Source organism: Ursus arctos, unplaced genomic scaffold (assembly GCF_023065955.2).
Source record: "Ursus arctos isolate Adak ecotype North America unplaced genomic scaffold, UrsArc2.0 scaffold_32, whole genome shotgun sequence".
Lineage (NCBI taxonomy): Eukaryota > Metazoa > Chordata > Mammalia > Carnivora > Ursidae > Ursus > Ursus arctos.
Genome location: NW_026623008.1, coordinates 13,418,750 through 13,435,214, shown reverse-complemented (window position 1 = coordinate 13,435,214; position 16,465 = coordinate 13,418,750). Strand labels below are relative to the sequence as shown.

At 49.2% G+C, this 16,465-nt stretch overlaps 1 protein-coding gene across 13 annotated transcripts in view; it reads left to right on the top strand.

The window, feature by feature from the left end:
- Positions 1–16,465, top strand: part of UBR4 (ubiquitin protein ligase E3 component n-recognin 4) — a 132,674-nt gene that overhangs the window by 56,095 nt on the left and 60,114 nt on the right. For 2 of the 13 annotated variants that reach the window (XM_044391378.3, XM_044391377.3), the window contains exons 43-60: positions 160–387; positions 678–835; positions 1,815–1,986; positions 2,245–2,446; positions 3,496–3,659; positions 4,067–4,283; positions 5,093–5,309; positions 6,063–6,095; positions 7,251–7,314; positions 7,756–7,890; positions 8,845–9,019; positions 9,704–9,787; positions 9,881–10,021; positions 10,873–10,994; positions 11,671–11,782; positions 14,174–14,304; positions 14,426–14,603; positions 15,064–15,168. In XM_044391378.3, the coding sequence (XP_044247313.1) occupies positions 160–387; positions 678–835; positions 1,815–1,986; positions 2,245–2,446; positions 3,496–3,659; positions 4,067–4,283; positions 5,093–5,309; positions 6,063–6,095; positions 7,251–7,314; positions 7,756–7,890; positions 8,845–9,019; positions 9,704–9,787; positions 9,881–10,021; positions 10,873–10,994; positions 11,671–11,782; positions 14,174–14,304; positions 14,426–14,603; positions 15,064–15,168 (2,638 nt within the window). Of the gene's footprint in view, positions 1–159; positions 388–677; positions 836–1,814; positions 1,987–2,244; positions 2,447–3,495; positions 3,660–4,066; positions 4,284–5,092; positions 5,310–6,062; positions 6,096–7,250; positions 7,315–7,755; positions 7,891–8,844; positions 9,020–9,703; positions 9,788–9,880; positions 10,022–10,872; positions 10,995–11,670; positions 11,783–14,173; positions 14,305–14,425; positions 14,604–15,063; positions 15,169–15,566; positions 15,636–16,465 lie in introns of all 13 variants that reach the window. The other 11 variants (XM_057305407.1, XM_026519700.4, XM_057305401.1 and 8 more) reach the window with 10 other exon arrangements.

The window sequence follows — 16,465 nt, the reverse complement described above, 5'->3', positions numbered from 1 at the left end:
TGAAAAGATACTCATCTTTGTGCGCTCTGTGCCTGATACTTGCAGATGCTTGTTGGAGGGAGAATGGATACCTATTACTCACCATTGGCAGGTCTTTGGATTCGCCAGGATGATTTGGGGGTGGGACTGAACTACATCTCCTTTTCTTCTGTCCTGCAGATTTATGACCTGTCTGTTGATGCCTTGAGCCCGACCTTCTACTTTCTCCTGCCAAGCTCGAAGATAAGAGATGTTACCTTCCTCTTCAACGAGGAGGGAAAGAACATCATTGTTATAATGTCTTCAGCTGGTTACATCTATACCCAGCTCATGGAAGAGGCCAGCAGTGCCCAGCAGGGACCCTTCTACGTCACTAATGTGCTGGAAATCAACCACGAGGACCTGAAGGTTCGGGCAGATGTTGATTTCTCCTCCTCTTCCAGTATCTCCTCCATTGTTTTTCTTTTTTCTTCGGTCTCTGACTTTTCCCCTATTAGCAGAAACTCTTGTCCTTTAGGACCAAACTGATTCACTGTCAAGTTCCTTGACTCTTCATGGTATCTCTAAGATTTACCCACACGACTTAGATTTTGAGAACCCACAGTCATGATTTAAAACTAATAACCTGCGAAACTGGATGCTGGTCCCGAAGGCAATACTCGAGATTAATGCAAGCGTTGTGTCTTTTGCCCCGGCAGGACAGTAACAGCCAGGTGGCCGGGGGCGGTGTGTCCGTCTACTACTCCCATGTGCTGCAGATGTTGTTCTTCAGCTATTGTCAGGGGAAATCGTTTGCAGCCACAGTGAGCAGGACAACTCTGGAAGTGTTGCAGCTCTTCTCCATCAACATCAAAAGGTGGGAAGAAGCACTTCACGTTGAGCTTCTGCGGTGCCCGAGTTCAGCAGGAGACTCCCCTGGCCCAGTACAGGCGTCTGTTAGGAATCTGGTGAAACTAACTTTGCTCCAGCGGGCCTCTCCCTTTTACAGGCAGGAGGCACCCAGTGTTGGCAGGTTGGCTGTCTGCATGGTTTGTCCTCCACCGTGCAGACCCTAACCTTAAGAGGTCTCGGGACCACTGTTCCCCAGAAGGAGGAAGCTCTAGTCAAGGCAGCACACCTGACTTTAGTGCGATAACTGGGTTTGAGAAGGCAACCTAAGTTGCTCCTGGACACTCATGTGGCCGAAATGCCCTTTCAGTTTCCCGCTGGGGTAGTTGATCAGAACACAGAACGTGGTGTCAGCAGTGGGGACATGGTCGGGAGGGCAGTGTGGGGGGCGGTAGAGACTGGCATTGGGTGTCTGGATAGTAGAGGTGTGCGTGAGGTGAGTGTTTGTTTAGGGAGCTAGGGAGAAGAGGCTTAGGCTTCCTTCCTGTCTTTTCTGTCTGCCATTGAAGAGCCATAAAAGTGCTGTAGGCGCTGTTTCTCTGGCCTCTGTGTTGTGAAACGTTACCTGGTTGGAGGTGAAATCAAATGGGGTACCATTCACACGGAACTTGATGTGCTTGGAGATGCTTGATAGGACCAGGGATCGTGAGCCTTAGGCAGCTCCGTGCAGTGGACGACCTCTCGGCACGTTAGGCCACCTCTTCCCTCAGACAGCGGGAGCTCGCAGAGGAGATTCCTGAACCAGGACTTCTGCCAGGGGCACAGTGTGGGAATGTGAGAGTATACGCGTGGCTCAGAATAAAGCTGAGACTTGTGGGTAATTCAAGTCCCTGGGCACATACGTCTCTCTGGGAGTCAGGTGTTTGGTCGTTTTGGCCTTTAAGTCAAGAAAAGGACGACTAGGTGGTGATTGACACCCTGACTGTGGCCATTTTTGTTGTCTGCAGTTCCAATGGTGGCAGTAAAACGTCTCCTGCCCTTTGCCAGTGGTCTGAGGTGATGAACCACCCGGGCTTGGTGTGTTGTGTCCAGCAAACTACAGGTGTGCCTCTGGTAGTGATGGTGAAACCAGACACTTTCCTTATCCAAGAGATTAAGACCCTGCCTGCGAAAGCAAAGGTCAGTGCCAGATGCTCCCATCGCTTGGCTGTGAACCTGGCCTAATTTTATATTTCTGTATTTGTATATGGCGTCCCTTCCCCGCCTCTTTCAGTAGAAGAGGTTTATCAAAGAATCTTCACCTGTTCTCTCCTAGATGCCTTTTCCCTGTCGCTCTTCTCCACCTCCTGACTGTGGAACTGGTTGCTTCTCTGCCTCTTTCTGTTGGTTTCTGATCTCTAGTTGTGAGAAGTAACACCCTCCTTTGTCTCCTGCCAGATCCAGGACATGGTTGCCATTCGGCATACGGCCTGCAATGAGCAGCAGCGGACCACAATGATCCTGCTGTGTGAGGATGGCAGCCTGCGCATTTACATGGCCAACGTGGAGAACACCTCCTACTGGCTCCAGCCGTCCCTGCAGCCCAGCAGTGTCATCAGCATAATGAAGCCTGTTCGGAAGCGCAAGACGGCTACCATCAGTAAGGCCCTTCCTCAAAAGACTGGTGGGGGAATGGGAGTGAGAGTCTTCTAGACGAGATTCGGAACTAGACGAGATTCGGAACAGATGGTGATAAGTGTCTGTGAAGAAATGGTGACTCTCCCACTTGCCTGTTCCGTAAAGGTAGAGGTGTCACATTTCCTGAGGCCAGCAGTGTTCTTGTGGCCTTTAGAGACCTGTCATACAAATGGCAAGCACTCATTGGCTCTCCACTTTAGGTCAGCAGTTCTTAGGTGCCCAGGAAAGAATGATCTCACGTTGGGAGATTTTTCTCTGGGTTTGGGGAACACGGCTTGCCTGACGTGAAGTGTAAGATGGAGCCAGCGGAGGATGGATTGCTCCACTGGTCAGTTTCCCACTGAGTAGTGAAGAAGCCACTGTGGCTCTCTGAGCTGGGAGTCTTGCTCCTGGGACTCTTCAGGGTGTGGAGGCTTGAATGCAGGAATGAGTGGCTCTGGCTAAGCAGAGACCTTTCCAGGGGTCATCCCATGACTGAGATTTGTTTTAGAGTCCATGTTTGACATAACAATGCAGCTCATTCTCCTGTAAAGAAATAGTTTCTGTTGTTTGCTTTATTTACTTACTTATTTAAAAGATTTTATTTATTTATTTGAGAGAGGGAGAGAGCACGAGCAGGAGAGGGAAGAGCAGACTCCCCGCTGAACAGGGAGCCCGACGTGGGCCGATCCCAGGACTTCAGCCAAAGGCAGACACTTAAGCCACCCAGGTGGCCCTCTGGTGTTTACTTTAAATAAATCAGCCATGAGGGAACCTGTTGTTACTAAGTGTACTCAGTACCACACCTGAGTTCTTCGTCCCGCTGGGTCGAGGTGTGGTTAGGAATGCTGACTGTTGGACCACGGGCCACATGCAGGCATCACACAAATGTTCACATCCTGATTGTCTGGAAGAGGTTAGAGCGGCGGAGTGCGGGATCAGTCTGGGAGGGGCTTTCCCCATGGAATGGGTGCAGAGGTGGGAGTGACACGCTTACTGATGCTCTGTGTCCCCTGGTCCTGTTCTCCACAGCAACCCGCACGTCTAGCCAGGTGACCTTCCCCATCGACTTCTTTGAACACAACCAGCAGCTGACGGATGTGGAGTTTGGCGGTAACGATCTCCTGCAGGTCTACAACGCGCAGCAGATAAAGCACCGGCTGAACTCCACCGGCATGTACGTGGCCAATACTAAGGTGAGGACTGTGCTGGGCTGGGTACCGTGCCTGCGTAGAAGGACTCCTAAACTCCTCTTAGAATGCAAGCTTGAAATATATACTTATTGTTTTAAGCCTTGGATTCTAGTTAAGTGGTCCCTGCAATAAATGGCTATTCTCAGCTTCCACACAGAAGGGTTCCTGTTCCAATGTTAGCAGCAGGAGGTGGTTAGCGATGGGGGGAAAGTAGCTTGGAATTGGAGACTGTCCCACTCCCTGCCTCTCTTTTCCTGTCCTTGGAAGTAATAAGCAAACCATTACCAAGGAGTTAGGAGGGTAAAGGCCTTATCTGGGGTCACACACTTGGGCGCCAGCAGACGAAGGGTTACAAGTTTGCCCTGAAGAATTTGTGTTCGTTGTCTGACTTGCGCTTTGCCTCCCTCTAGCCTGGCGGCTTCACCATCGAGATCAGCAACAACAACAGCACTATGGTGATGACAGGCATGCGGATCCAGATCGGGACGCAGGCCATTGAACGGGCCCCGTCATACATTGAGATTTTCGGCAGGACCATGCAACTTAACTTGAGTCGCTCCCGCTGGTTTGACTTCCCCTTCACCAGAGAGGAAGCCCTGCAGGCGGACAAGAAACTGAACCTCTTCAGTGAGTCACCAGCCCCTAGCATGGCCTGCCCTTTGCATTTCTCTGTGGCTCTCCCGTATTCTGAGAACCCTCTGCTGCTCAGTGGTCTCTGCCATCTTGAACCTCTGAGCTTCATTGGAGATGGGCATGGGCAGGAGAGGGCTGTGCTGAAGCATGGGAGGGTTGAAGACAGGGCACACCCTGCCTCCGCGTCCGCTTCTGTGGGGCTGGCTCAGCCTTGCTGGCATGGCTGCCTACGTGGGTGGGCAGAGAGGAGGCAAGCTTAGCGCGTGAAGCACAGATGAGGGCCTCAGCCACACGCTGCCGAGAGAGGGATGTGTAGCAGCGCCTGGCCTTGCCGTCGAATACTTCAGACCCTCAGAGGACAACTTCCTGAGCCTTTCACGAGCCTGGCGTCTTTCTCTACCATTTACTGGCCGCCTGTCTGATGCTCTTGTTCCTAGAAATAGCTGCTGTTAGGATGAACAGTGATCTGTGTTTTGAACAAAGGGGGTGCTTAGAGCTCCCTGGGGGGGTGGAGGCTGGGGGATGCGGTACCCCGATAGCACCAGAGGAGTCCTGCCGTGGTGCTCTAGGGCTCTTCTGAGAGCTGGGTTTCCTAGGCATTTGGTCAGTGGGACTGCTTCACATGCAGTCAGTGTCTCCTCAGGGTTCAAGTGCTGTTTGAGTCTCAGGAGACAAAGTTCCTTCATGACGAAAATCAGTGGCATTTGCTCCTTTACCCTTATTAGTCCGGTCTTCGGTTTGGAGGTGGTCACATTCGCCCTGTAGAGAACGTGCTTCCTAGATGCTTTTCGCACTTGTTGCAGTTGGGGCCTCCGTGGATCCAGCTGGCGTCACCATGATCGATGCTGTAAAAATTTACGGCAAGACGAAGGAGCAGTTTGGCTGGCCTGACGAGCCCCCGGAAGAGTTCCCTTCTGCCTCTGTCAGCAACATTTGCCCTTCCAACCTGAACCAGAGCAATGGCACTGGAGACAGCGACTCTGCGGCCCCTGCCACCACCAGTGGAACTGTCCTGGAGAGGTACCAGCACCGGCGGGGTTCGGCTCCCGTCCTTGCCATTTTCCCCCTCTCCTGGCACAACCTGTCTGAGAGAGCCTCTCAGAACTGCCCCAAGTGTACCCTGTGAGTTTCAGGTTGTCCCCCAGCTGCCCGACACCCTGTGTCTCCTTAGTGCGCAGATGGAGCCTGGCAGCGTGCTCAGAGCCATGGGATTCCGGTCTGCCTGGGGGCTTCTGTGCCTTCTCTTAATGCTCAGGAGCCCTTTGGAGGAGCCGGAGGCTGTGAAGTAGATGCTTAAGCCAGCGTTAGAGATTTGGGTCCAGTCTTGCTGAGATCAGAGGGGAGAATCTTCCCATTCATTCTGATGTCATCATCTCTTTCTCTGCAGCGGCCACTTAGGTGGTAGTGGTGCTGCGGGCCAGAGGCTGGCTGCTGCACGTGCGGCAGAGTTCAGAGCCTCCCAGGCTCCCCCCAGTGGCCGTCTGAAGCGTTGCGCTTGGCTTCTTTGTGCTAGGCGGCTGCTGGTTTGCCGCGGTAGATGAGGCGACTCATGATGTAAGACAGAGTTTCTTACATCGTCAGTCGGAAGAATAGCCTGGCTTGAAATCACTGCCTCCCACCAGCAGCCTGCCCCCTCCCTTCTCTCTCTCTCTCTCTCTGTTTCTTTTTTTTCCCCCTCCCCTATTCTTATATTGTTTGCTTAGGATGTATTTCCAGGTTTCTCTGAGCTTCACATTTTTTTCCTTTTTTTTTTTCCTTTGCTTCTTCCCCAAGTTCTGAAACTGAGTCCCTAACCAAGCTGGACCGGTTAGTATGCCCTCTTTCTTTTCTCTGCACGGGTGAGTGTGTGTCAGAGAGCAGTGTAACCAATGGTGTGGCTTCGCGTTGATTCTGCTTCTGTGGAAGAGTCCTCCTGCTTCTTTCTGTTCTGGTCCTTGCATGGCTGCAGAGCTATCCTGTGTAAGAGTGGAATATGTGGACGGTTGTACGTGCACACTTGGTGCTGGCCGCTCCAGAACCTCCTAGCTCTCTACTCTTTCTGTACCCTGTCCCTCTCCGTTTCCTGTCCACAGTGGGTGAGACGGGGGCGGGTGTGGGCAGTGGGATGACGGGAGAGTAGCCAGCGGAGAGCTTGTTCCGTCCAACTTCATTTTACCTCTCAGGCCCCTCTTCCCTCACTCTTTGTTGCCTTCTGCTGCCCCTTGACCATTTTCTCTCCAGCTACCTTCTCCATACCTTTCCCTTTGTGCCTGGAGCCTCGGCATCAGGATGTTGGTCTTTTTACCATGCCACAGTAAACTCACAGGAGTGAGCCCTGGGGAGCATGTTGCTAGGTGCCCTTCAACAGCTGGGTTTCCGGTTCCTTTCCCACGAGAAAGTGGCTCGGTTTTCTAAAGGTGCTTTGTTGTATCCTGTGAATGTTGGCAATTGGCATGCTCCTGAAAACACAGTTTGTTCTCTCCTCATACTTAGGGACTCACAGGAAGTGCCTTTGTGCATTTTCTTGGAGATGTAAGTAAAATATGTGTATACAGCGTTCTTCCCACTATAAGAAGATGGCTTTAACCTTTCCCTTTGTGTATCCTTTTGCCTCCTGATCTGTGGGCACCTGAGCTCGGGTCCCATTGCATCAAGACTCTTAAGCCCCTCTCAGTGATCCCTGCCACAGGCAGCAGAAGGAAGTACACTTATCCGCTTTGAGGAAGAAAAGCCCCGTCTTTCAGTTACGGATTATGAACATGGCCTCAGGTTGATCTCCAAGCGGGAGCCAGGTTTCTTCTGGCCTGTGACACAGGGAAACGATATGCATGGTGCCTGTGGCAGGTCTTATTGTGCATTGATTTTGTATTTGGCATTCATTAGCTGTCCCCAAGGTCCCCCTGACTATAGTTCGCACAGGCTAAAGCACAACCAGAGAGAAGGGTGGTAGTTGTACTCAAGCCAGCTTTTCTGTCTCCCTAGGCTGGTTGTGAGTTCTTTAGAAGCCCTGGAAAGCTGCTTTGCTGTTGGCCCAATCATCGAGAAGGCAAGTGACTTTTTTTAAAGTGCTTGGGAGCTTTCTGAAGAGGCAGGAAGTCAGTGGAGTTGTCAGAGGCCTGAGGCCTTGCAACTAAAGAATATTTATAGCATAATCTTGATTTGCAAAAAAGCTCCAGAGAAGTCTCTAGCTTAAGGCCTTCTGTCCTACTTTTGGGGGATCCATTGTGAGAGTGTTTCATAGGCTAGGATGAGTGCTGGCAGAAAGAACAGTGTTTCCAGGAGTCGTGGGCTTGGACTTGATTCCTGCTCTCTTGTATTGTGGGAGGATTGTAATATCTGAAACTCTTCATTTTGTTCTTAGCAGTCCACATTGCATAACCTAGCCCTGGTGGTCTAGAAAAGAGCAAGGGGGAAGGGCAGAGTGTACGCAGTTGGTTCTGCGTGGGTTTGGTGGGGTCAGCGATAACCCTGCTGTCTTCCGCATCAGGAGAGAAACAAGAACGCAGCTCAGGAGCTGGCCACTCTGCTGCTGTCCCTGCCAGCACCTGCCAGCGTTCAGCAGCAATCCAAGAGCCTTCTGGCCAGCTTGCACACCAGCCGCTCGGCCTATCACAGCCATAAGGTAATCGTTCCCTCCCTGGATGCATTCTGTAGAAGTGCAACTTTTGGTACTGACAGGGCATCAGGCCAGTTGGCTTTTCGTACGGAAAGCGAGGAGGACACAGTGAAGTCACTGAGATGAGACCCACACTGTCTAAAGTCTCTCCTGAGAAATGAACAACTCCCCCTCAAAACGGGGGGCAAGCCGACTAATGGGCCCCTGGTTTGCATTGACTTTTTTGTCACTAGTAGGCTCAGCAGGATCTAAGAGAGACTGTGTGGCTTCTCTGGAAAACAGTGAGGGCAGGGGAATCACTGAGATCCCTCCTCCAGCTTGGCACAACCCTCGCTTCGGTGTACTCGCTTGTGAGGAAATTGCCAAATGGTTGTTGGAGAGATTCTGAGGAGGGACTCTCGGGCCAGGGAAAGGGGCACAAGGGGTGGGGGGTGGGGTCTCACCTATAACTGAGTGTGGCGGTCGAAGGTAATAAGTTACGCCAGTTGCTGTAGATGGGAAAGGTGGCTGTTCAGTTCCACTAGGAAGAAGCCAGCAGCCCAGATGCCTCGGTTAGCTTTTGTGCCTCCGGCCCGGAGGCTTGAGAAATGTAAGTCTAACCTGCTGAACCTCTCGAGGAATGGCAGGTTTAGAAACAGACTCTTTGGGCTCTTCTGCTGGAGCAAAGTCGTCTGGGATGTTGCACTTCTAGAGAATCCAGCGGTTCCAAATTTTCCTATTGTGCTTCGATACTTAATGACTTTTGAATTTTGTGCCTTTGATATTTCATGATTTAAGAAGTTTACCTGTACTGGACTGCTTTGAAGACTTGTTCCAGGTAGTTGGCGGTAATTAACCTGTTCACCTAAGAGGAGGTAGCCATCCTGATGACCTACCTGCCAGCTGTCCTCTCCTCTTTGCTTTAGTACCCTACCCAGCCCTTGCTTTTGGTTTTCATCCTCTGTGATCCTTTTGTTATAGGATCAGGCCTTGCTGAGCAAAGCTGTGCAGTGTCTCAACACATCCAGCAAAGAAGGCAAGGATTTGGACCCTGAGGTCTTCCAGAGGCTGGTGATCACAGCTCGCTCCATTGCCATCATGCGCCCTAACAACCTTGTCCACTTTACGGAGTCCAAGCTGCCCCCGATGGAAACAGGTGAACTTGGCCTATGTGGTCGTGGTCCTGAAATCTGCTTGGTACATCTTCTGTACCCTCTCACCCTCTTCTTCTTGTCTCTGGCCTCCGCCTGACTGCATGCTCTGAGACGGGATTTACTCTTGTCTTTGTACCTTGTAGGGCTTTTGACGTTTAGATTGTACCATTTAAGCAAATACTCTTTCCAGTGCTTACGCCTTGGAAAATGTTGAGTTTGTTTAGTGTTCTGAATGTCAGATATAATCTGTCTCTGAAATAATTACCTCTTTAGGATCTTCAGGGCAAAGCTAATAAGCTTGGGCCCCGGTTGCTTTAAAGTAATAGGGTCAAATCTTGCTTTCGTGCTAGTCTTTGCCAGTGTTTTATTAACATTTGCAGTGGGCTTTCTCAGTGCTTGATTCTGTTTCCTCCTCTCCGCACGTTGGCTGGGTACCTAACTTGTTCTGCTTTATCAAATACAGCTTACAGTTCTGTTACCTCTGTGCTCCCATTTGCTGTCATCGTCCAGTTCCTCCTCCTAGTATTCTTATCCGGGAATCATGCCAGAAAATCTCAGATGTTCCCCTAGTTTTTATAAGTTGAGTAGTTGGACCTGAAATCCTTGAGTCTGCCGTAAAGATCCTGAATGCTCCCCTTTCTACTTAATTCTAACATACAATGTTTTCTGTGATATTCCTTTCCCAGACTGTTTTTTTCCTAGATGTGCCTGCTGGAGTCTAGGGATAGTTGGCATATTGATTGGGGCCCCACTTGAAACTCCCTCCCCAGGCAAGCTTCCTTGACCTGAGTTAACCTTAAAACAAATTAAATTCCATGTCAGATTTACCATCGTTAATCATTTTTTTTCTCCTGTTCTATTAGAAGGAGTGGATGAGGGGAGAGAACCTCAGAAACAGCTGGAAGGAGACTGCTGTAGTTTCATCACCCAGCTGGTGAACCACTTCTGGAAACTCCATGCATCCAAACCCAAGAATGCCTTCTTGGCACCTGCCTGCCTGCCAGGTATCATATTTAAAGGGATACTTGAAGCCCAATCTAAGTTCTGTCTTTGAACAGGTCAAACCCTTAGCCTTTAGTTTCATTATCCATCTCTTCCTGAATTAATGGAAGATCAGTGCATTCTTCGGGTACAGGAGTTTAGCAGTGTCGCTGAGAAGTGGGATTTTCTTGTACTGTAGCTCCTCCCGTGCGGTTGAATATTTCATATAAAGAGGCATTTTTGTGTTTCTGTGTATCCTCAGTGGTAGTTAATAATTGTTTTAAAAGTATTTTGAAAGCTTGGGCAAAGCCACTTCAGAAGGTAAAAGCGAAGCATCACCTTGAGAATTGTTTTATTTCCAAGTTACTCCTGTGTTTGGCATCTGACTTCTCACTCTCCAAAGTTTAAGTGGAAAGATAATGATCCGAATAGCAGTCTAGGAAAGTAGAGTGAGCCCTGGTGCTTATTTGTGTTTGCAGGTTGCTTGGGCGGTCAGCCTAGAAGGCAGGTCAGAGGCCAAGTTTATCGTCACCTAAGGTTTGGGGATTGTGGTTAACGAGTAGTCTGCTCACCTCCTTGCACTTTTCTGCCCTGTCTTTTGATATCCAAGAGCAGACAACTCCTTACTTCTGTGATGCAGGGTATCTGGAAAGGCTTTTGAGGACCGTTTGGGAGAGGAGGAGACTGTTAATAAAGCAAATCACAAAAAATGCTGACAACCTACGTTCTCTGTGTGTGTTTTGTTCGTCTGTTTAAACGCTGTGTGTGCTTGTCATCTTTTCGTTTGACCTTCATGTGGGGATAAGAATTTGCACTTTTGTTTTAGATTCTCAAGTAGCTAGAAGTTTTCCTACCATGTTTTCCTCTCCTGTAGGCTTGACTCATATCGAAGCTACCGTCAATGCCCTGGTAGACATCATTCACGGCTACTGTACGTGTGAGCTGGACTGTATTAATACAGCATCCAAGATCTACATGCAGATGCTACTGTGTCCTGTATGTATCACTCCAGCCCCAGATAATCTTGTATTGGTCTGGGAGTGTCTAGAAAATTTGTTTTAAACAAGTTTGTTAAATTAATGAAACACAATAAACTTTTAAAGAAAGGTGTGGGAAGTAAGAGTCTTAAATGTCAATGAAAGCTTTATGATCTCACTCATTCCATGCGAGGAAAAGGTCTGAAGTGGAGGTGGATTTTGTTTTTCTTGTTCAACACTAAATCCCCAGGGAATATACTGGTGGTTGCTACGTAGTTAGTGTTACTGAAATGAGTCTGAATGAACATCATCAGGATCTATTTCCAGTGGCTGTGTCATAGAAGCTTAGCGTTAGAAGTACTGATTTTAGCACAGAGCTAGGATGAGCCTGCTTTCTGATGAAAAGCCAAAATCCATTTGTAGAGCGCCAGTGTGACTTCAGGAGCAAATGACCTGCCAGTCTGTTACCAGGAACGGAGATTCAGGGATGTGGGGAATGGGTCTTACCTGTGCCACGTCAGGAAACGGGATTAACACTGAACTTGGTTAGCGAGCTTTCAAGTGTGAGAGTAGATAGATAGGTCCTTCACATGTGTGTCAGTGATTGACCAAAAAAGAGAGTCCGTTATAGACAGTTTCATGAATAATATAAAACCTAAGCATGCTGGTTATTTTTTGTTTTTCCCCAACCTCAGGATCCTGCTGTGAGCTTCTCTTGTAAACAAGCTCTAATTCGAGTCCTAAGGCCCAGGAACAAGCGGAGACATGTGACCTTGCCCTCCTCCCCTCGAAGCAACACTCCAATGGGTAATGTGAGGTCTGGGTTTAGGCTTGTGTGTGCACGTGGTGGGGCCAGGGAGAGGGAGGTGTAGCCTTAGGAGGTATTGCTCATGTGGACCAAGGTCCTGGAAGCTTTTGTTTATGTATCCGTTGTTTTACGCTATCTTATTCCATAAAGAATTTAAGGTGGCACTTAAAAATGTATATGGTAAGTAGAATAAAAAAAAATAAAATTGAGGCCATAGGAAAATAAAATATAACAGTAAAAGCAAGCCAAGGATGCAGAAAATATCTTTTTTTTTTTTTAAGATTTATTTTAAAGAGAGCGTGTACGTGCATGCACGTGAGTAGGGAGAGGGGCAGAAGAAGAGGGAGAGAGAGAATCTCAAGCAGACTGCCCGGCTGAGCACAGAGCCCGATGCGGGACTCCATCTCATGACCCTGGGATCATGACCTAAGCCAAAATCAAAAAAGTTGGACGCTTAACCGACTGAGCCACCCAGGCGCCCCGGGTGCAGAAAATTTCTTTCATGAGATTTTTAGTGTGTCTTGTATTATTGCTAAGCGAGGATCTTCTGTTCGGCTGAAAGTGTCCTAAGAGCTTATAGCAAAAATAAGAACAGTCACAAAAATCACATGACCACAGACAAAAAAACAGCTATTTTTGAGGAAAACTATATTTTTCCTGGCATAAAAAAACTTCATTAAGGGTCCACTTTGCTGCCTAAGGAGTAGTAGCCCCAGTGGACTTAACCTACAATCCAGTTTGATAGCAAATATCACAAGAGATTTCCCTCCTGATATACTTGTGCACAAGTCGAGGGCATAACATTGAACATTTTAGTAAAAGCAGTTTTACAAAGTATCTGAATGTTAGCATTTTTTTTTTTTATTTTTTAAAGATTTTATTTATTTGTTCGACAGAGATAGAGACAGCCAGCGAGAGAGGGAACACAAGCAGGGGGAGTGGGAGAGGAAGAAGCAGGCTCATAGCGGAGGAGCCTGATGTGGGGCTTGATCCCAGAGCACCGGGATCACGCCCTGAGCCGAAGGCAGACGCTTAACCGCTGTGCCACCCAGGCGCCCCTGAATGTTAGCATTATTATGTAACTCTCTGGTTACTTAGTTTGACAAAAATTCCAACACAAGTAACATACATAATTTTTAATTTTCCATTAGCCACGTTATAAAGAGTAAAGAGAAATACGTCTGGTATATAACAAATAAAATTTTAAGTGTAGTCAGTATGAAAAAGTATTAATGAGAAATCTTCCCTTTTTTTTTTTTTTTTAAGATTTTGTTTATTTGAGAGAGCGAGCGAGCACATGAGCAGGGACAGAGGGAGAGGGAGAAGCAGGCTCCTTTGCCGAGCAAGGAGCCCAATCCCAGGACCCTGGGATCATGACCTGAGCCAAAGGCAGATGCTTAGCCAACTGAGTCACTCAGGCGCCCCGAGAAATCTTCCTTTCCGCAAATTTTTTTTGCACTGTTTTCATAGTCTAGTGGGTAGTTTACACTGAAACCACATCTCCGCTTGGACTAGCCACATGTGGCTGGGGGCTTCCTTACAGTACAGTTGCCAGTCTAGAGGAATGTGTGCAACTTGGTGATCTTCCGATAATCTTCCCTGAATATCATTTATTGACGTAAGCTTGAGTTAGACAACAGCGTGTGCCTCTTTTCTCTGGAGAGAAGCTAGAGTACGGGGAGTTGATGTTTCCAGTTTAGGCCACGGTCGCATTCTTTCACAACCCGCACAGCCCAGTGAGTGGAAGATGAGGGCTCCACCCTCTCTGACAATTAGGAGTTTAACCCTGACTTCCCACAGAAGCCAGCCTGGGCAGGACCTGTAGTGGTGTCCTTCAGCTTCCATTTGATGGTTTTACATTTCAGTTCTGGTTCTTCTTGTGAGGATTATGTGGTGTGAAAACAACTAAACTGACCCAGTTATTTTGGACAGGAGCGAAATGATACTCCAAGCTGCCGTGACATCACAGATAAACATCTCCAGTGTACTATTTTCCTGGTCTTGCTCAAGGTCTCCTGGGAGTTGGTGGGAGCTCATGGGGCCTACTGGTCTTATATTTCTCTGCCTTTGGAAATCTCTTGGGAATCCAAGGTTGTTTTTTTGTTTTTGTTTTTTGTTTTTTATTTGTTGTTTTTGTTTTTGTCACGTCATTAGCTAGGAAAGTGTTTTCCTAAGGGGGCAAGCTGTCACTGCCAACCCCATCTTCCCAGATCCCGCTGGATCCAGGAAGCGGGAGGACAAGCCTGGGATGACCTTGCAGCTTCCCTCTAAAGCACAGGGCACTCACTGCTAGCTTGTCTTGGGTTTACGTTGCTTTGTGACTTACCGAACCACATGCCGAGGGAGGCAAGAATAGGCACCTTCAGGTGACTGGGGTTTCTCTGACTCAGGAGACAAGGATGATGATGACGATGATGACGCAGACGAGAAAATGCAGTCCTCAGGGATTCCGAATGGTGGTCACATCCGTCAGGAAAGCCAGGAACAGAGTGAGGTGGACCATGGAGATTTTGAGATGGTGGTGAGTCTATGGCAGCAGTAGAGGGGAGGCAGAGTCTCACAACTCTCCTCCGGCTCTCATTCTGTGGACTTGCAAAAGCTGCCATTTCCCATGGGACACTGACAGAGCTTTCTCTCTGCAGTCTGAGTCGATGGTGCTGGAGACAGCCGAAAATGTCAACAATGGCAACCCCTCTCCCCTGGAGGCCCTGCTGGCAGGCGCAGAGGGCTTCCCCCCCATGCTGGACATCCCGCCTGATGCAGATGACGAGACCATGGTTGAACTAGCCATTGCCCTGAGCCTGCAGCAGGACCAGCAAGGTAGACGGCAATGCCAGGAACAGAGCCGCCGGTGGCCTTGCGCAGCAGAGAGGGTTTGGCAGTTACTGATATCCAGCTGACTTAGCTTGTCCCCAGATTTGGGGAGAGGTTGATCTGGGTGAGAGCTGTTCAGAGACACAGGTGGAGAGTGAGAGGGATGTGGTGGGATTTGCCATCTGGGAGTCCCATCTCCTTATTTCCGTTAGTTTGGTCTTTGGAATTATTTCCTCCCAAATCCGTTAGAGTCCTCTGGCCCGTGTCGTGCCTGAGCTGAAGGTAGCTTCCCACCATGTCTGTAACCAAACTTGGGTAGACAGCGGTTGCTGTTGATTAACTTCCTCTAGGCCAGAGGGGGTCACATGCTGGTGAGTTGAGACTCCCGAAGGCAGCAGGTGACCAAAGCAGCGCTGTGGACGGGGTCTGGAGGGAATGCTGTGCTCACTCTCCACTTGTTTCCCAGGCAGCAGCAGCAGTGCCCTGGGCCTGCAGAGCCTGGGGCTGTCCGGCCAGGCACCCAGCTCTTCCTCTCTGGACGCAGGAACCCTCTCTGACACCACAGCATCAGGTAACTGTCCACAGCAAGGAACGTGGCTCAGGGCCCTAGGACCCTCTGGCCTTGTTTCCAGTGCTGTGAGAGTGGAACGGGCAGCTGCTTTGACAGGCCATTCTGGACTTCCTGCTTCTGCCTTTGCTTTAGAAATATGGGCGTGGAGGGCACAGTGCTGCAGCTCGCAAAGGCGCTCATGGCTCCGCTTCCTTACACTTTGCATGCTGCCTGGCTCCTGCTGGTTCCCCAGGGAGAGGCTGAGAGAGCGGCTTGCAGGGTGCTCGGCTGTAGAGCTGCAGTGACAGCTTTCAGGGCTCTTCACCAGAGTCCGAATGTTTTAGACAAAAGAAGCAGGGAGACGAGAAGTAGAGAGAACTCATGCCATGCACTGTTTTCTCTTTATTTACAAATCAAAGCGAAGCTGCAAGAAGCCGAGTCCTGCTTCAGGTCAGCGTGGCTCGCCGTCGGGGCTCTGAGCTTGGGAGGTAGGGGTGTGTGGACAGTTAAAATGCGTAGAAACTCTTACAGACCTCATTTTGTCTTTACACTCAGTTTCTTTGCTGATCTGATAAAGGGAAAAAAAATGTCCTGAGTAGAGAGTTGGACCGAGTAGAGGAGGAGGGAACACGTGAATAATGCCCTGGAAATAACTCCTGAGGAATGGAAGGGTTGATTTAGAGTTTTCCAGAGTGCTGCTTCCCTGTATTTCTTTCTTCCTTTCTTCCCTTTCTTTCTCTTCTCTTGGGAGTGTTACCCTGGGTAGAAGAGAAAGGGAGACATTGGCTGTCCCCTCTCAACCTGCTGCCATGTGTGTCGTTTTTCTCAGTTCTCGTTAGCTGCTGTCCCCTCAGGCTTGGAGGTGGCTGTCGTGTTGTGCCGATTGTGTTCCTCATGTGCTCTGTGGCTGTCTTGGCTTTCCTCCCCTATGTATCTCATCCAGCATTTTCCTCCTGTCTCAGCTCAGCCCTGATCCTGGATGCTGTGGCTGTCTCTGGGGGATTTCCTTGCTTCATTCTTAGCGTCTGAGGAGGATGATGAGGAGGGGTGAAATTTCCCCTTGTACTCCCCTCTGGACCACCTGACCAAACAAACAGACAAACCAACAGGTTTGATTCAAGAGCTCATGATGAGTGATTTCCTAACATAAGCACAAATTAACTGATTGCAAAACGAATCTCATTAAAATTCAGAGTCCTGTGCTTTGAATGGTAATGGGTAGTTTCTGATCTCAGCAGGTGTCAGTAACACCTAGACGATGGTGGCCGTGAGGCATTCTAGCTAGAAAACTGAGCGTCCACATCACAGATTCTCGTTG